The 19,009-nt window shown below is 36.3% G+C and overlaps 1 protein-coding gene across 15 annotated transcripts in view; it reads right to left on the minus strand.

Annotated features, from left to right (window-relative positions):
* Positions 1–19,009, minus strand: part of Jade3 (jade family PHD finger 3) — a 135,304-nt gene that overhangs the window by 38,622 nt on the left and 77,673 nt on the right. For 12 of the 15 annotated variants that reach the window (XM_078034890.1, XM_078034899.1, XM_078034896.1 and 9 more), the window contains 3 exons: positions 15,859–15,882; positions 14,002–14,028; positions 10,395–10,552 (listed from right to left, as the gene is read on the minus strand). In XM_078034890.1, coding sequence (XP_077891016.1) covers positions 10,395–10,552; positions 14,002–14,028; positions 15,859–15,882 — 209 coding nt within the window. The remainder of the gene's footprint in view (positions 1–10,394; positions 10,553–14,001; positions 14,029–15,858; positions 15,883–19,009) is intronic. The other 3 variants (XM_078034903.1, XM_078034900.1, XM_078034902.1) reach the window with 2 other exon arrangements.

Raw genomic sequence — 19,009 nt, forward strand, 5'->3', positions numbered from 1 at the left:
AACCACTGAGCACATCCCAACCATTTTTAATTAAAAAAAAAAATTGAGACAGGGTCTTACTAAGTTGCTTAGGGCTTCACTAAGTTGCCCAGGCAGGACTCACAAACTTGTGATCCTTCTGACTCAGCCCCCTGAGTCTCTGGGATTATAGGTGTGCACCACCACAACTATATGGCAAGCAAACTTTAAAAGGTTTTCAACCTCATTAGTTATCACAAAAATTGAAATTATAATAACTCATCTATCAGAATGGCTAAACTTTAAAAGACTGACTCAAAATTGACAATACTAAGTGTTGTTAAGAAAGTAAAACAAACAGAACTCTCATAAACTGCTGGTGGGAGCATGAATTGGTATAACTACACTGGCAGCAGATATTATAGCTAACAGGTATAAACAGTTTGACACACACTTCTATGACCTAGCAAATCCACTTGTAGGCACTTAACAAATATGTACACAACTATGTACCAAAAGATGAACAAAAATGTTTGCATTAGCTTTTTTTATAGCTAAAAACAGGAAACAACCCAAGTATCCATTGAGAACAGAATGGATAAATTGTGGCACGTTCACACAACAGAATGTGACATGGGGCTGGGGATGTGGCTCAAGCGGTAGCGCGCTCGCCTGGCATGCGTGCGGCCCGGGTTCGATCCTCAGCACCACATACTAACAAAGATGTTGTCTCCGCCAAAAACTAAAAAAAATAAATAAATATTAAAATTCTCTCTCTCTTTCAAAAAACAAACAAAAAAAGAATGTGACATGTTATGGTTTGGATCTGGATTATCTCTCCAAAGTCTCAGCTGTTGAAGGCTTGGTCCCCCATACAGCAATGTCCAGAGGTGGTACTTTTGCAAAGTGATTAGATCACAAGGGCTCTGCTCTGATCAGTGGAGTAATCCATTGATAATTAAATGGAATACTGGGCAGTGATGGAAATTGTATCCAGGTGGGGGATATGATTGGAGGGAATAGGTTATTAGGGGTATGCCTTTGGAGACTGTATCTTGGCCTTGATCCCTCTCCCTTCCTTCTGGCTGCCAAGAGTTAAGCAGCTTTCCTCAACCATGTTCTTCTGCTGTGATATTTCTGCCTTAGAGCCAGCCGGCAGCGAACAGAAACCTCTAAAACCATAAGCCAAAAATGAACCTTCCCTACTTTCAGTTGTTATTGTCAGGTCTTTTGGTTATAGGAATGAAAAGTTAACTAACACAACACAGAAGTGAAAATTAACAAACTACTAATACTGTTGTATTATAATGAACAAAACAATCCAGTCTTGAATATATAATGTAAAACTATGTATATGAAGTTCAAAAACTGGCACAACTGTTACCTAGGGTGAGGAAGGTCAGTTACTGACAGGGAACAGAAGGAGAGCTTCTAGGGCATTGGTCATTTTCTCTTTTTAAAAATATTTTTTCTAGTTGTTGATTGGCCCTTATTAGTTTTTTTTAAAGAATCTAATCTTTATTTTATTTGTTGTTGTTGTTTATGTAGTACTGAGGATCAAACCCAGGGCCTCACCAGCACTAGGCAAATGCTCTACCACTGAACCACAATCCCAGCCCCTCATTTTCTATTTTTTGATCTGGATGGCAGTTAAAATGAATATGTCTACTCTGTAAAAATTCATTGAGTTATACAAATATGTTTTGTGTGATTTTTGTGTGTATATCATATTTCAATGCAAAGTTTTTAATAATGAACATTATAATGGTGATGCCACCACACTCATCTTTCCACATATATTTCGAACTAAAGGTCTGAATCTAAGGACTAAGTCTGATAATAAAAAACATTATATGGGCTGGGGCTGTGGCTCAATGGTGGAGCGCTCATCTCAAAGTGTGAGGCCCTGGGTTCGATACTCAGCACCACATAAATAAAAATTAAAGGTACTGTGTCTACCTACAACTTAAAAAAAATTAAAAACATTATAGGCTGAAATGGTAACACCAAATGCAAGAAGATACATGGGTAAAAAGTGAATAATGCAAACTTCCAAGGAGAAATTACTGTATTTATAATAATAGAGGGTAATTATGAAGATCAGTGAAAAAATATTACTTTTTGATTGTTTTTAAAAAACACAGCTTTGGGCTAGGGATGTGGCTCAGTGGTAGAGTGCTTGCCTAGCAATCATGAGGCCCTGAGTTCAATCTCTAGCACTGAAAACAAAACGAAACAAACAAAAACATAGCTTTAATATCTTCAAAAATATATAACATTGCTACAGCTGGAGGAAATCTGGGATTATCCATGGGTAAATTTTTTTCAGCCACTATGTATTAGGTATAGAGAAAATCTTTGAATGACCACCTGACTATTGACCAAATTAACAAAGGCTCAAAAGCCCAGAGGTCTGAACAATTTTATCAGGATGAGGTAAGTGCCGATTTCAATTCAGATGTTTGAATGTAACTAAATATTATAATATATAATATTATAATAACTTTCTAGATGACTGGCATTTGTTGGAAGGACCCACAACCACATCTGTTCTGCAGAAAGATGGCCTATTTATCTGTTCTTCATGGTAGGCCATAGTGGCTAGAACACCACTATCTCTGGCCCACATGGACACTGTTATGCCACTGAGGAGTCAATAAAAAAGAAACTGCCACTACTTTCACTTGATTTAAGGCCTCCTCTAATGTCATATGCAAAGTGATCCCTCAGTATCACTTTAATTTACCTAAATATTTGGCAGGTAAAGACTATGCTACAAAATTTTCTAATGTGTATATGAGAATCATTTGTTAACAATACAGAAACTACATAAATACCACAACACTACAGATTTTCTGAAGGCTTGAAATAAATGAATTAAAAACTAGATAGTAGCCCCTTGTAAAAATATCTTTAGGAGTAGTTTTCTAACATATCCCTTGGTAATATTTTTTTTTCAGTGCTGGGGATTGAACCCAGGGTCTTACACATGCTAGGCAAGTGCTCTAGCACTGAGCCACAGCCCTAGTCCTCTTGGGAGAATTCCGTTTTTGTGCATGTGGTACTGGGTGCTTTACTACTGAGCTACATTCCCATTTTTTATTTTTATTTTGAGGCAGGATCTTGTTAAGTTGCTGAGGGTCTCACTAAAATGCTGAGATTGGCCCAAAACTTGTGACTGAGTTACTGGAATGATAGGTGTGTACCACCATGCCTGGCTTGGAGTATTCTTGATGAGTCTTTCTTTTTATCAGAATCTGGACATTTTGGGTATTATGAAACTCTGGATCTTATTTAAAACATCATTTTTGGCTGGTTTCCTATGATACTACTGTGGCTGAAGACAGGGGTGGAGCTGGAAGATATTGCCTTGTTATTGTCAGGTGGCTGTAGAAATTCTAGTTTATATTTGGCCTCTGTCAACATCCAAGGGTGGGGAATCCCTATTACTGTTGGGCGAGGCTGGGAATTCTGGCTTCCACTAGGCCTCCAATGATACCTCCTTTACTGGGATTGGTAAAAATGCCTTATAGCAGTCTATGTATGGCTTTCACTGATACTATGGAAGAAAAAAGTGTCATTATTGCTGGGAAGATGTGAAAATATGGATTTTCCAATAATTTTCCTCTGACACAACCCCTGATCCAGTGCCAGCATTACTGCAAGGTGGGTTGAGGTGACCATCTAGACTCCCTACTGCATCTTTTCAGGAGACAATTGGGGTGACTCTTTTAATAGTTTGGATTTGAAATGTCCCCAACCTCACCAAAGTCTTGATCCTCAGCTGGTGGTGCTGTTAGTAGGTGATGGAAATTTCAGGAGGTGGGGCCTACTCAGAAGAGGTAGGCCACTGGGAACATCCCATTGAAGGGTTAATTTTATCCCCAGCCAGTTCCCATCTCCCATCCTCTGCTTCCTAACTACCATGAGGTGAGCAGCTCTGCTCCACCCTGTGCTCCCTACCATGATGTTCTGCCTTGCCAAAGGCTCAAAATGATGGGACCACGTAAGCATGGACTGAAACTTAAGTCAAAATACATCTTTCCTCCTTCAAATTGATTTTCTCAGGGACTTTGTCACAGTGACTGAAAGCTGACTAGCAGTTGTTTTTCTGTGGTGTTTGGCTGCAGATAAGCAGATATTATCTAAAAGTTTTCTAGCAGGCTTTCTTAGCTTTATTGTTTGTCTTTGCCAGTTGGTGATTCTGGGTTTTGCTACTAGCACCAAGTCTGGGAACAAAAAGAAAACCCAGAGAACATACATTGGTGTTGTTCTTTAAGGCTCAAGGATTCTAGCTGTTCTACCTTCTTTTATTGTCCATTCAAAGACTTAGGTGTGTGTTACATAAAATGCTCAGGGTTTTTAGTTGTATTTAGTAGGGGCTATAGGGAGAAGTACATCTACTTCATCGTTCTGCAAGTGGAAGTTTGGCTAAGATTGCTGCATTTTAAAATGAAAACAATAGAGAGAATATCATGAAAAATTCTATACACATAAATTTGACAGGGCTGGGGCTATAGCTCAGTGGCAGAATGCTTGCCTGGCACAAGAAATCTCCAGATTCAAAGTATTTCACTGGAGAATTCTATCAAATATTTAATGAGAACATCCATTCTATGCAATTTCTTCTAAACAACAGAAGGAGGGAATACTTCCCAACTAATTTTATGAAGCCAGTATCAGCCTGATATGACACCAGATAAGAGTATCATGAGAAAAAACCCTACAGGTCAATATTCCTCAGGAACATAGAAAAGTTTTCAATAAGATAATTTTAGCAAATTAAATCAAGAAGTATACAAAAAAAGAATTCTAGGGCTAGGGTTGTGGCTCAGCAGTAGAGTGCTCGCCTAGCATGTGCTAGGCCCTGGGTTCGATCCTTAGCACCACATAAAAATAAATAAAATAAAGGTATTGTGTCCAACTACAACTAAAAAATAAATATTTAAAAAAAGAATTCTGAACTCTTGAGAAAGTAAGTTATGAATTGTGTCTTATACCCCTCAAAATTTCATATGTGGAAGCCCTAACCCCAAAGTGGCTGTGTTTGAAGACGGGTCCTACAGAGGGGTAATTAAGGCTAAATGAGCCCATAAGGGTAGGGCTTGAATCCAATAGAACTGGTAGTCTTTTTTTTTTTTTTTGTGTGTGTGTGTGTGTGTGTGTGTGTGGTATTGGGGATTGAACTCAGGGCCTTGTGCATGCTACACAAGTACTCTATAACTGACCTATATCCCTAGCCCTTTTTATTTTTGAGACAGGGTCTCACCAACTTGATGAGGCTGGCCTCAAACTTGTGATCCTCTTGCCTCAGCCTCCTGAACAGGTGGGATTATAGGCATGTTCCACCACACTTTGTGGCTCTGATAGGCTTATTGAAAAGGAAAATATCTCCCTCTATCTGCACCTGCTCCAAAGAAAGGCCATATAAGGAAGTGGAAAACAAGGAAGGGGACCCTCAACAAAAACTTCTGGTCTTTGATCAGGAACTTTCAGCCATCAGAATTTTGAAAAATAAATTTCTGTTGTTAAAGACACCCAGACTGTGGTATTTTATTATGGTAGCCCAAACTGCCTAACACATGGGACTTTATTCCAACAATGCAAGGCTGGTACAATGTTTGAAAAATCAATCAATGTTATTCATAATACTAACAGGTTAAAGAAGACAAATCACATAATCATATCATTTGACACAGAAAAAGTATTTGACAACATCCAGTGTCTATTCATGATAAAACTACACAAATTAGCAGAGGTGAAATTTCTAAACTTGATAAAGAAAATTTATTTTAAAAAACCCCTATAGTTAACATCATACTGAAATACTGAAAGATTGACTGCTTTCCCCCTAAGATTGGAAACAAGGGAAGGATGTCTGCTCTCACCACTGTTATTCAGTATGTTATATTGGAAGTTTTAGTTACTGCAATAGGCAATAAAGAAAATAAAAGGTAAAGAGATTGATAAGGCAGAAGGAGAACAATCCTTATTTTGGGGGGACATGATGGTCTACATAGAAAAATTTTAAGGAGCTGCATACAGCAGCACACACTTGTAATCCTAGTGACTTGGGATGCTGAGGCAGGAGGTTCACAAGTTCAGCCTGGGCAACATAATGTGACCTTGTCCCAAAACAAAAACCAAAAAGGGCTGGGGGTCTGACTCTGTGATAAGAGTGAACCTGGGTTCAATCCCTAGTACTACAAAAATCAAAAGAAAAAATAATAAAAACAAAACTACATAATTCAGCCCAGTTGTAGGAATATAAGATGAATGTACAAAAATTCACTGTAATTGTACATACTAGCAATGAACATATGGAAACTGAAAATTATAATTATAATACCATTAAAAATTGCTCAAAAATTAACATTTAATTTAAATCTAGCAAAACATACAGGACTTGTTTGCCGTAAACTACATAATGCTGATGAAAGAAATCATAGAAGATCTAAATAAATGAGAAATAAGAAGGCTTGACATTGTAAACATGTCAGTTTTCATCAAATGTTATACAGGTTTAACTCCTATGAAAATTCAGCAAGGTTTCTTATAAAAATTAAAACAGCCACAGCAATTTTGAAAAAAGAAGAATAAAGTGGGAGAAATCAATTCATATGATTTTGAAACCAGACCTAAACCTTACATCTTATACAAAATTTATTCAAAATGGATCATGCACTTCAATGTAAAACTATAAAACTATAAAACGCTGTTGTGTGTGTGTGGTGCTGGGGAATGAACCTAGGGCCTTATACATGTCAGTCAGTCATAAGTCAGTTTTATGCATCCCCAGCCCTAAAACTGAAATTTGTAAAAAATAGGAGAAAATCTTTGGGATATACAGATAGATGAGGAGTTCAAAGAGATGACATTAAGCACACGATCTAAGCTGGGGACAGTGGTGTAGTAATCCAAGTTATTCAGTAGGCTGAGGCAGGAGGATTGCAAGTTTGAGGCCAGCCTTGGGAACTTAGCAAGATCCTGTCTCAAAAATAAATTAATGAAAAGGGCTAGAAATGTAGCTTAGTGGTAAAGCACCCCTGGGTCAAATCTCCAAGACAAAAAAATTAAATAAATACTCCAATTAGAAAATGGGCAAAAGATATGAAAATACATTTCACAAAAAGGATATATGGGGCTGGGGTTGTGGCTCAGTGGTAGAGCGCTTGCCTCGCACATGTGAGGTACTGGGTTCGTTCCTCAGCACTGCATAAAAGTAAATAAATAAAATAAAGGTATTGTGTCCATCTACAATTAAAAAACATTTTTTAAAGGATATATGGATGGGAAATTAGGAAACTCTGTCAAAAACCTAGACTTGGGGGTGGGAGTGAATGCTTATAAAACCAGTGACTTGGGAGGCTAAGGCAAGAGAATCTAAAGTTTGAGGCTAGCCTGGCCTCGGAAACTTAGCAAGATCATCTCTAAAAATTAAAAAAATTTAAAGGATTGGGAATAAAATTTAGTGGTAGAGTGCCTCTGGGTACCAAATAACAACAACAAAAACAACAACAAAACAACAAAAAAATACCCTAAAGACTTAGATCATGTCTGTAAAAGGTCTGTTTTGGAATAACTGCACAGCATGGGGCAAAATAAATGGTCTAAATATAGATAGTACTCAAAAATGTTAACTGATCCAGGTGTGGTGGCGCACGCTTGTAATCCCAGTGGCTCAGGAAGCTGAGGCAGGAGGACTGAGAGTTCAAAGCCAGCCTCAGCAATAGCAAGGCTCTAAGCACTCAGTGAGACCCTGTCTCTAAACAAAATCCAAAAAAAAATAGGGCTGGGATGTGGCTCAGGGTGGAGTGCCCCTGAGTTCAATCCCTAGTATTCCCCACAAAATGGTAACTGAACTTATTTGCTTTTGAAGATTAAATGAAGTAATATTAAAAACTAATTCTTCATCAATGTTCTAAGATCATTTCATACCATACAGATTTTTCACATTTTTATTAGTGAATTTTAATTATGCAGAATAATGGGTTTCATTGTGACATTATATGTGCAGAAAAATTTTGATCATACTCATCTCCTCCTCCCCCAATCCCTTCTTCTTCTCTAATAGTCTCTGTGTTACTTTCAAGTTGTCTTTCTTTTTTCCCCTAGAGCCTACATATGAGGGAAAACATGTGATACTTGTTTTTGAGTCTAGTTTACTTCTTTTAACATTATGATCTTCAGTTTCATAATTTTCCTACAAATGACATGATTTCATTTTTCTTTATGGCTGAATAATACTCCATTGTGTATATATGACACACTTTCTTTATCCATTCATCTACTGATCAGCATCCTAGGCTGATTCTATACCTAGGATATTGTAAATTGTGAAATGAAAGGCCTGAGTCTGCAGGTATCTCTATAGTATGTTAACTTTAATTCCTTCAGGTATATACCCAGGAGAGGTATAACCGGATCATATGGCTAAAAACAATACATTCTACCTAGCAAGTACAACCAGGTCCAAATTTCATTAAGGAATTTAATATGATCAATAATTTAATATTCTGCTTTGTTGTCCAATTAAAATTAAGGGTTCATATGACAGGGAAAGAACTATGGGAAACAGAAGAGATTCAGCAAAAATTCATGGCACTTAAAATGGTTAAGTATTCTGAATTCTCAGAACAAATATTATAGCACCAAAGTCTCATATGAATTAAGGAGTGCATCTCTCTCCTTGTGAGAGAAGGCTAACTCTTTTAGTCTCTAAATTTAGTCTTTTCTAAACTGTTCCTCTATTCTTGTTACCTGACTTATTTGATAGATATTATTTTTGTGTGTGTGGTGCTAGGGATTGAACCCAGGGCCTTGTGCATGCAAGGCAAGCAACTCTACTAAGTGAGCTATATCCCCAGCCTGATAGATGCTATTTTAAAAGTGGTACAATGGACACCTTCCATTTAAGTTGAAAAATTAAAATCATTGCCATTGTACAGATAATTGATATTGACTTGGAGTGTCAATGGAATGAGGATTGTTAGCTCAGCACCAGGGCTGCTACAGTTATACAAAAATACAGACAGCAAAGACAAGAAAATGCTCAACTCTTGTGTTCTTCATGATGCTATTCTGATATTTAGGAGGGAGGAGAAAGTGTTGATGATGAACTAGTGAGACATGGGACATGTTTTGAGCAAGGCTCTGAAGCTTTCTTTAACAGAATGTGGATAGCCTCTTGTGGGAGGGACAGCCTGGGCCCTGGTTTCTAGAAGTGATTCAACAAGCAGTTCTGGAGGATAAAACCTGGTGCTGAGAGCAGAAAATTCAAGGATGTTTATCTCTGACCTTTAAGAACCTAACGTGGTAGAAATAGATGTACAATGAGATCAACTATTTCTCATAGTAACTAGCAGGTCCTACCAGCCCCTTTATCTGAAGCTGTATGATCTACTTATTCATTTCTTCATTCACTCAAACTTTTTTAAAAAATATTTTTATTTTTTAGTTTTCGGCGGACACAACATCTTTGTTGGTATGTGGTGCTGAGGATCGAACCCGGGCCGCACGCATGCCAGGCGAGCGCGCTACCGCTTGAGCCACATCCCCAGCCCGCACTCAAACTTTAAAAAAAATTTTTGTAAATATTTATTTTTAGTTGTAGTTGGACACAATACCTTTTATTTATTTATTTATATGTGGTGCTGAGGATCAAACCCAGGGCCTTGCACATGCTAGACGAATGCTCTACCACTGAGCCACAACCCAAGCCCTCATTCACTCAAACTTATATTTAATATTTCACTTCATAATAGCCATTATGTGAAGCACTGGGAACACAAAGACAAGTAAGACAAAAATGGCTTCCCAAAGTAGCCATTATTTCTGAGGAGCTGAAATTATACTTTTTCTGGCAGAAAAGTCCTTCTCTTTCCACAAAACCAAAGACCATTTGTACTTCAACTTCTTCTCAAGTCTTTGCAAATGAAGGCCATATGCTTATAGTCAATCCAATTATTCCAATACTCCCCTTTCATTTGGGCTTATGCATTTTAGAAACTGTAGGCTTTGGCCCTCTATTGATGCCATCACTATGATGATCCTATTATATGAAGCAACTTCCCAAGGGAAAGTTATTAACTAATGCTCTATTTCTCTTTTAAGACTAATAAATGCTATTGAATATTGAATCAGACTTGGAAATCTTGCTCTTCAAAACCCTACCATCATTTCAGATTGAATTTCCAACAGTTTCATCCTATAAATGGGCTTGCATTATATTCTTGAACAAATGAGCTTTACTTTAACTACAGATCCACCATGACCTGGTATAATGTGCCTGGTATAATGTGCCTTAGTGAATTGGTAAGCATGTTATGTGACTTTGCATTATGTATGTGTAATTAGTCACTCTTTCTCCCCAAGCAGCATACAAATAACATTAAGAGCATTAATTCCCCAAGTCAAAGGTACAAGCATGCAAATACCTGACAGAAGGCTGTGGAATATTGTCTGGACTGGCTGGTACCTGGACTCCCTTTTCCCATTCTTCTTTCCATGTGTCCGAAAAGAGGTAATAGCTGTCAGGATTGACGTGATGAGAATCTGGAATTTTCATGGCACTGATGAGGTCCTTCCGGAATACCTGGGAAGATATTGCACATGCCTTGAGAAGTTAGTTCATAACTATGGATCTAATACCATTTAATGTTCTCCTTTTATTTTTGTATTTTGGGAATTGTGATTAAACCCAGGGGCCCTTTACCACTGAGCTACATTTCCAAGCCCTTTAATTTTTAAAATTTGAGACAGGGCCTCACTATGTTGCTTAGGGTCTTGTTAAATTGCTGAGGTTGGCATCAAATCTGTGATCTTCCTGCTTCAGCCTCTCAAGTTGCTGGGATTATAGGTACAAGCCACCACACCCAGCTAATATTCTCCTTTTAAAAAGGCCATCCCTTGTCCTACTTCCTAAATAGTCAGACCAACTTCTGTTTGAAAAGTTTTGAAGAACTGAAGGGTAGCTAAGCTTTTTTGGACTTAATAAAGAGTAAAGGAGTCCTTCCTGAATTATTTTCTTGGGCTTATTAAATTTAGATTAACAATATAAATTACTCTAAGACAGTTTGCATCAAATAATCCTTAACTCTCTTAAAACTAAGAAACAAATATTAACTGATAACTTATAATTGTTTATTTGGCCATTGGCTCATTTACTTAGAAATAATTCTACACCTATAGAAACATTACAAAAACAGTAAGAGTTCCTGTACATCCTTCTTTTAGTTTTGTCTAATATTAACATTTTAAATAATCCAAGTACAATGAGCCAATCAAGGAAATTAACATTGCAATACTACTAACTAAGCTATAAACTTTACTCAAATTTCACTAGTTTTCCCTTCAATGTCCTTTTGTTCTAGAATTCAACCTAAGATCTTACATTGTAATAGTCTATATCTTTTGGTATCCTCCAATTTGTAAATTTCTCTTTTGTCTTTTGTCTGTCATAACTTTGACATTTGATGAATGTTGATGACGTGTTTTGTAGTATATCCTCCCAACTGGGGATTGTCTGATGTTTTCTCATGACAGATTGAGGTTCTATACTTTGTGCAAGAATACCACAGAAATAATGAGTCTTCAATCCATTATTACATCAGGAATGTATGATGTTGATGTGTAATTTCTGGTGATGTTAAACTTGGTCATTGGTTCAGGTAGTGTCTTGTTGTTGGTTTCCTCCAGTGTTAGGTTACTATATTTCCCTTTGTAATTAAATACCTTAGAGAAGATAATTCGAGACTATATTCTGTTTTTCCTCAAATTGCCATGGACTAACTTTAGAGTCCATTGGTAGATATCTTGCCTCCAACAATTATTACTATGGTGTTCTAATAGTGATTTTCTATTTTCATCACTTCCTTTATTCATGGAAATCCCTCTATAGTGAAGATCTGCCAATTCCTCATTTATTTGTTCAATTATTTATTTAAATCATTATAGATTCATAAATATCTAACTCTTTGGGTTATAATTCAGTATTAATATTTTCTTATTTAAATTATTCCACCTGTGGCCACAGGGTGTTTTTTCAGATTGGCACCTGTGCAATTTTGACATCTAAGGCTCTAAAATAATCTGATTTCATAGGTACCAAATACTGGGATTATTTGGTACCTATGAAATAATCTGACCTAGTGCCATTTTTGTGGGGGTACTTCCTTAATAATTCTGTCTACTTCTGTGGGAATTGCCCTTTTAAAGCTCATTACCTCTAATGGGGTCAATTTTGGTAACCTGTATTTCCACAGGAAATTATCTATTGTATCTAGGTTTTCAAATTTATTTGCATAGTGGCCTGTAAAGTACAGGCAGTCACACTGTGCGCAGCAGTGTGGGATCATAGAAATGATAATGCTGAAACTATGAAAAGAAATATTATTTGTTTAATGCCAGGGATTGAATCCTGAGCCTTGTGCATGCAAAGCATGTGCACTACCACTGAGTTGCACCCCAACCCTATTAATTTCGCCATTAATAATTAATGGAAAAATTATGATTGTTTTGTGACTTCTAAACATTTTGTCAAAACATCAGAAGCTTTTTTAGTGCTACTATAATATATATAGAAATAAAAAATAGAATTGATATTTAATATACTATAATTAAAACATGAAAAACATTGAGAATTGAAGTATTTTATTTCTCTGTAGACAAACCTATGAAGACTATGTTGAGCCAGGCACAGTGGTGTGTGCCTGCAATCCCAGCTACTTGGATGGCAGAGGCAGATAGGTCACAAGTTCAAGGCCAGCCTTCACAACTTAAAGAGACCCTGCCTCATAAAACAAAAGGGGCTAGAGATGTAGCTCAGAGTTAGCTTGCCTTGCATGTGCAAGGCCCCAGGTTCAACCCCCAATACTATACAAAAAATAGATTGGTTTATAATATTATATACAACAATATTGTTTATAATATTACTACATAATGGAAATTACTGATGTTTTCTTTATGATGATTTATTTTTTTGTTTACTTAATCTGTCTGATACTTTGAGAGGTGCTTTTAAAGTCTCCTATGATTAGTATGTCTCTGTTTTTTGGATCACCTGTATATTCTGTTTCATAAAGATAGTTGCTGTGTTATTCAGTGCAAAAATATTCCTAAGCACATTTTCATGGTGAACTGTAGATTTTAGCATTGAAATGTCTCCTTCTTTTTCTTTGGGGCTTGAATTCTACTTGGTCTGATATCAGGATCACTACTCCTGATGTTTTCATTTCCATTTTTCTGGTATATTATTGTCTATCTCTTTTATTTTTAGCCTTTCTGAATAGGTGTTGTAGGTATGCTGTTATATACATCATACAGTTGGGGTCTCATTTTGTGAGCCACATGAAAATACTTTTCTTTAATAAGTGTTAAGCCTATTCATATCTATTGGTATGATTCATTTGTTTGGTTTTTAACTCTATTGTATTTTAAATTATATATATTATATTTTCTACACTTCTTTGTCTACCAGTTTTGTATTCCTTGTATATGTTTTAAAAATTTGTAGTGTCATTCTAGTTGTTATCTTTATACTTAGAAATTTAAAAAATGTCCTTAATCTCATCTTTTTTAACTGTTTACTATCAGGTTTACCAGTTTTTATCACTATCAGTGAATACCTCAGGGGCAAGGAGATAGGAATAAATGTACTGTGGCAGCCAAGAGGCTCACAGTGATAGCCCCAAATTCACTCCTTCCAGGGAACTATAACTGTGTGGAAAGTTCAAATGTTAAAGGTAGGGATAATGACAAATGGGTATGTATGGAGCTACAATTCAGACTATAACTGATACTCTGGTTCCACAGATCTCTGAGTGACTAAACTGCCACAGAAGCCTCAGCTTTCTGATTCTGTTTTTTCAGCAACTGAAAGAGAGTATATCATAGATTATTAAGCTAACTTGGCAATGATTTCAGTGATGATGGCCCAGTTAACATCTAAGTAATAAGGGAATACATTTTCACATGGAAGCATGTATGCATTGATCTATACTTCACTTACTAATTTCTACTATTAAAAAAAACATTAATACTTGCAGGTTGAAGATAAATGTGTCCACATTTCTGAAAAATCAAAGGAAGAGATGCTATCAAGCAAACATTTTAGCCTTTAATGCTTATCAAGGTTTTCTAAGGAGAACCACTCACCAAGTTCTATGTAACATGAACATAGAAACACAGAGTATGATCTAATAAAGCAATTAATTCTGAGGAAGTGCAGTTCTGTTTAAACTGATATCGTTTCACACAATATAGGATTGAATTATCATATAATCAAATGATGCCATTTAAATGAATAAAAGCTCATTCCATTTACTACTTTGCAGGGGACAATTCTGCAAATGCTTGTTTATTTCACTTAGGGAAGATTTAAAATAAATATGACCAGAGCAAAGTAGAGAAGGAAATCTACCTTGAACATGCAAATGGCCAAGGGGCAACAAAATGACCTTCCTACCAGGAATCCTGGCCAATTAAAGTTAATTGGGTGCTGCAAAGGGAGAAATCTAAGTCTACAGGAAACAAACACTGGTGGTTTATTACATAATGCTTTGTTTAAGTGGGTAAATCACAGACATATTCATTTAACATGTTCTGCAGAGAGCTCAGTGTTCTGAGTGACTAGCAGGAGACACTGACTCATCATTATGCTGAACACTCCAATCTATTTCTATAAATTACTGTTAATGAGCCAGTGGTTAAGTAGTGATGGCAATTTACAATTGTACTAAACTAATGTCTGGGAAAATGACAGTGCTGTGGCAAATTCTACCTTGGATCTGGAAAGATTATGGAAGACAAATATTTATTAACACCCCAAAATATTTAATTATTTTCCAAGTGACACTCTACAAACTAAATCAACTGATTATAATATCATGCTTTGGGCTTAATAATGCCATACCATCTAATCACAAAACAAAGAGACATATCTTAAAACTAACATGTCTGCTTATTAATTTCTGTTCTATAAAAATGTTTTCTAAGTAGCCTAGAAACATATAATAATGGGTTGAATGGATATACACAAAAGGTATGTTTATATCTTAATTCCCAGAACCTGTGGATGTTACTTTATTTGGGAAAAGGGTCTTTGTAGATGTTATTAAGTTATGGATCTTGAGATGAAGACATCATTCTGGGATATATGGGTGGACTCTAAATGGAATGATAAGTGTCCATATAAGGAAAAAGCAGGGGGAAATCTGAGGCAGTGATTGAGTGATGCACTGATAAACAAATCAATGAATGCTACCAGCTTCCAGAAGCTAGAAGAGGCAAAGAATGGTATCTCTCCTAAAGACTCTGGAGAGAGTGCAGACTGGCTAGCTTTGTTCTTCTGGCTTTTAGAACTGTGAGAGAATAAATTCCCATCATTTTAAGCCACCTAGTTTCCAGCAATTTGTTAAGGTACCCCAGGAAACTAATATACATATTTACGGAAGTGTAACTTGAAACTATAGGTAGATATAAAAGTAGAGGCCAATGACATCTGGCCCTGTTCATGGCTTCAGAAATACCAAAACTCCAGGGAACAGACACTCTGTGAAGTCTGGGAAACCTCAAACTGTAGAACACCAATTCATACCTGTTTTTCTTAAGCAAATGACAGCTAAATCCTACGACTACTACAATTTTCCCTTCCTCTTTAGGATAAAAGCATACTTGTATGATAAGCCCAATTTCAATTTTACAAGTTAGCCAGATCAAACAGTGTCATATCCAAGTTTTCTAGAGAAGCATTTTTACTCAAGGCAGAGTGTGAGTCTGCCTTATCTTGCTATATGAGTCAAAATCTCAAGCATGAAGCAGAATATAAAATGTGAAGAAGTAGTGGGAATGTAAGTTCAGCACTCAGGAAGATATCTGCAAAGTGATATGAAATATATTTACCAGACTGGTCTCATGAACCTGCTTCTGAAAAGAAAAGGCATTTTTAAAAGACTTTAAATTGAATACAAACAAAACAGCTAGAGCACATCCTAGTTAGCAATATAGGTTTTATACATATACAGTGGCATACACATATATACATATTTGAAAATATTTTCATAAAGAAACTATAAAAGGGCAAACCAAAAACTTAAAAAAATCTGCAGTATAGAAGAAAACAGGAAAGGGAATTTCTTAGTCTATTTTCTGCTGCTATATTATAAACAGAATATTTGAGACTGGGTGATTTATTTAGCTGATGGTTCTAGAAGCTAGGTGCTTTAAGAGCACAGTGTTGGCATCTTGTAAGGGTCTTCATACTGCATCATCCCACGGAGGTAGGGTAAGAAGTGGGTGTGAGAGCAAAAGAACATTGGATGCCTTCTTCCCCCCCATCTTTTTTGGGTAACTTCTTTCTATAACAAATCCACTCTCATGATAACTCACTCTCTTGACAATGACATTAATCCACTCATGAGGGCATGACCTAATCACTTTTTATTAAGCCCACCTCCCAACACTTGCAATGAGGATGAAATTCATAACACATTAACTTTAGGGAATACATTCAAACCACACAGGGGGAGAGACAAAAACTGGATTTTTCCAATTGTGTTTTGTTTTACAGTTTGATGCTTGAACAAGGCAAATGTTTTATATAGCAAAAAAATTTTTCAAGAAAGTAATATGAGTTGTGGGACAGGTTACCTGGATTGGTCTACTGGCTTCACTACTTAATAGCTTTTTTAAAAAAAAACCCTTTATTTATTTATTTTTAATGTGTTGCTGAGGATTGAACCCAGTGCCTCACACATGTGAGGCAAACACTTTACCACTGAGCTACAACTCCAGCCCTAATTCATAGCTTTTGGCAAATTTTCTAAATTCTCTGTCTCAGTGTACTCATCTGTAAGATGGGAATAATAATAATACCCATCTCATCAGGGTTGTTCAAATGGGTTAACTTGTGTAAAGGATTTAGTATGGTACTGGGCTCATCATAATTGCATTAAATAAATATTAGATGTAGTTATTTTATTAACATGATCTCAGTGTTCCTTCTAAAAGCATAAAAAAAATGTAGCTCAGCACTTCTATCTAGTCCATAAAGTAATTGTTGATACAGTGAGAGAGATTTGAGTGAAGCTCAACTAAAATGGGGATGGCTTGGCTTGAAAGCTGTAGGGTTCCCAAGCAAGAGCCTTATCAAGAACATTACTTTTTAGAGGCTACAAATAATGCAGAAATTTCACAAAATAAAACATAGCCATTCATTGTTAAAGATTATGAATGAGGGAGCTGAATGTTGACACTGATCTTTCTAGGTAATGAAGTTGAGAAGTTTAAGAGTTCTTAATTGTGTGCCTGTTTTATATGCATTGGTAGTTTCCCCAAACGATACTGAAACAAAAAGGCTTTGTACTTAACAGATAACTGCTCATTTATGGTCAGAGGGGATTCACAGGCTAACATACAGTCTAGAAGCTATGCCAAGTCCAACACTGCATGTGCATCTGGCCTCTCAGATGCTTGCAGAAACAAAGGAGGCCTCACTATGAATTCAATTAGAACATCAATGCTTAACCTGCCAGAACCACAAAATGAAAATGCCCTTCATGGACAACTCTGTCTTTTATTACTCTCATTAACATCTCTCAGTGGGCAATTTCTTAAAGCACAGCTAGTCTGAATGTTTGTGTGACATTTTTTCAGAGGAAAAGCCAAAACATTTACTTCCTGTATGACACAAAGGGAAACACTGTCTGGTCCATGTCAATAAAGCAGAGAGACTGATCAATGTTGATCACATAAATTTGATCCCTCCATCATATACAACAGCTACAAGTACAAAACATGGTACTATATTTAATCAAAGGGAATTGACTATAATTATACAATCTTAAAGTAAGTCAATCAACCATATGAATCAGAGAAAACCCAGCAAAGAATATCATGCTTAAAACTCTTGACAGCCTTTTTTTTTTTTTTTGGTACCAGGGATTGAACCTATGGGTGCTTCAACATTGAGCCACATCCCCAGCCCTTTTTTATATTTTATTTAGAGACAGGGTCTTGCTAAATGTAGCTGCTTAGGGCCTTGCTACATTTCTGAGCATGGCTTTGAACTCTCATCCTCCTGCCTCAGCCTCCTGAGCCGTTGCTGGGATTACAGGCATGCACCACTGTGCCCGGCCTTAAAACCTTTCCTTATATGATAACAAAGATACCCATTTCTATCAAGACATTGAGTTCACATTAATTTTTCCAATAATTAAAGATAAATTAATTTCTAAATTTAAAAATTATAAAAAACATATAAATATTTTTCATGGATGGGAATATTTTTCAACCAGTTTAAAGCAGCTTTCATATTTCTTATAAACAGGCTGGAAAAAAAAGAAGAAAAAAAGAAAAGAAAAAAGAGAAAGAACAAGAAAAAAAACCAAAAAAGGTAGCACACATCTATAATCTCAGCTATGCAGGACTGAGGCAAGATCAGAAGTTTGAAGCCAGCTTAGGTAACTTAATGAGACCCTGTCTTAAAACAAAAAAAGGCTGGATATGTACTTCAACAGTATAGCACTTACCTAACATGTGCAAACCCCTGGGTTTAATCCCAGTACCAATAAAATACAATAGAAGAAGATGAAAGAAAAAAGAATAAACATTTTTGATGGCTTTGGGCTGATACCAACTAGAACACCAATGATTATAAAGCATTGTATTTTGGGGTTATTTAGGTAAGTTAAATAATTACTTCTCTTACCTCATACTCATACCAAACAGAAGTGTTTGTATCCTAGTAATGGAGGAGGGGGAGTAATCAAGTCTGACTTGGAGATTTGGGCAATTTTCACATAGGAGATGACATCTGAGGTTTTCTCTGAAAGGTATTCTCCCTTCTCTCAATGTCCCTTTTTTTTGTGCAACATGTGTACATTTGCAGCTTAGTGCTTTTTATCTGCTGTAGGTCTGAAAACTAATCAAGCATGTTATAAATACAGGCAAAATTATGTATTTATAACATGTATTTATAACCCTCTACTTGAGGGTATGCAGTATTCTCTGTGGAATTAAAATTCAAGATCTTACACTTCATTGCTATGAAAGT

This window comes from Ictidomys tridecemlineatus, chromosome X, assembly GCF_052094955.1.
Source record: "Ictidomys tridecemlineatus isolate mIctTri1 chromosome X, mIctTri1.hap1, whole genome shotgun sequence".
NCBI lineage: Eukaryota > Metazoa > Chordata > Mammalia > Rodentia > Sciuridae > Ictidomys > Ictidomys tridecemlineatus.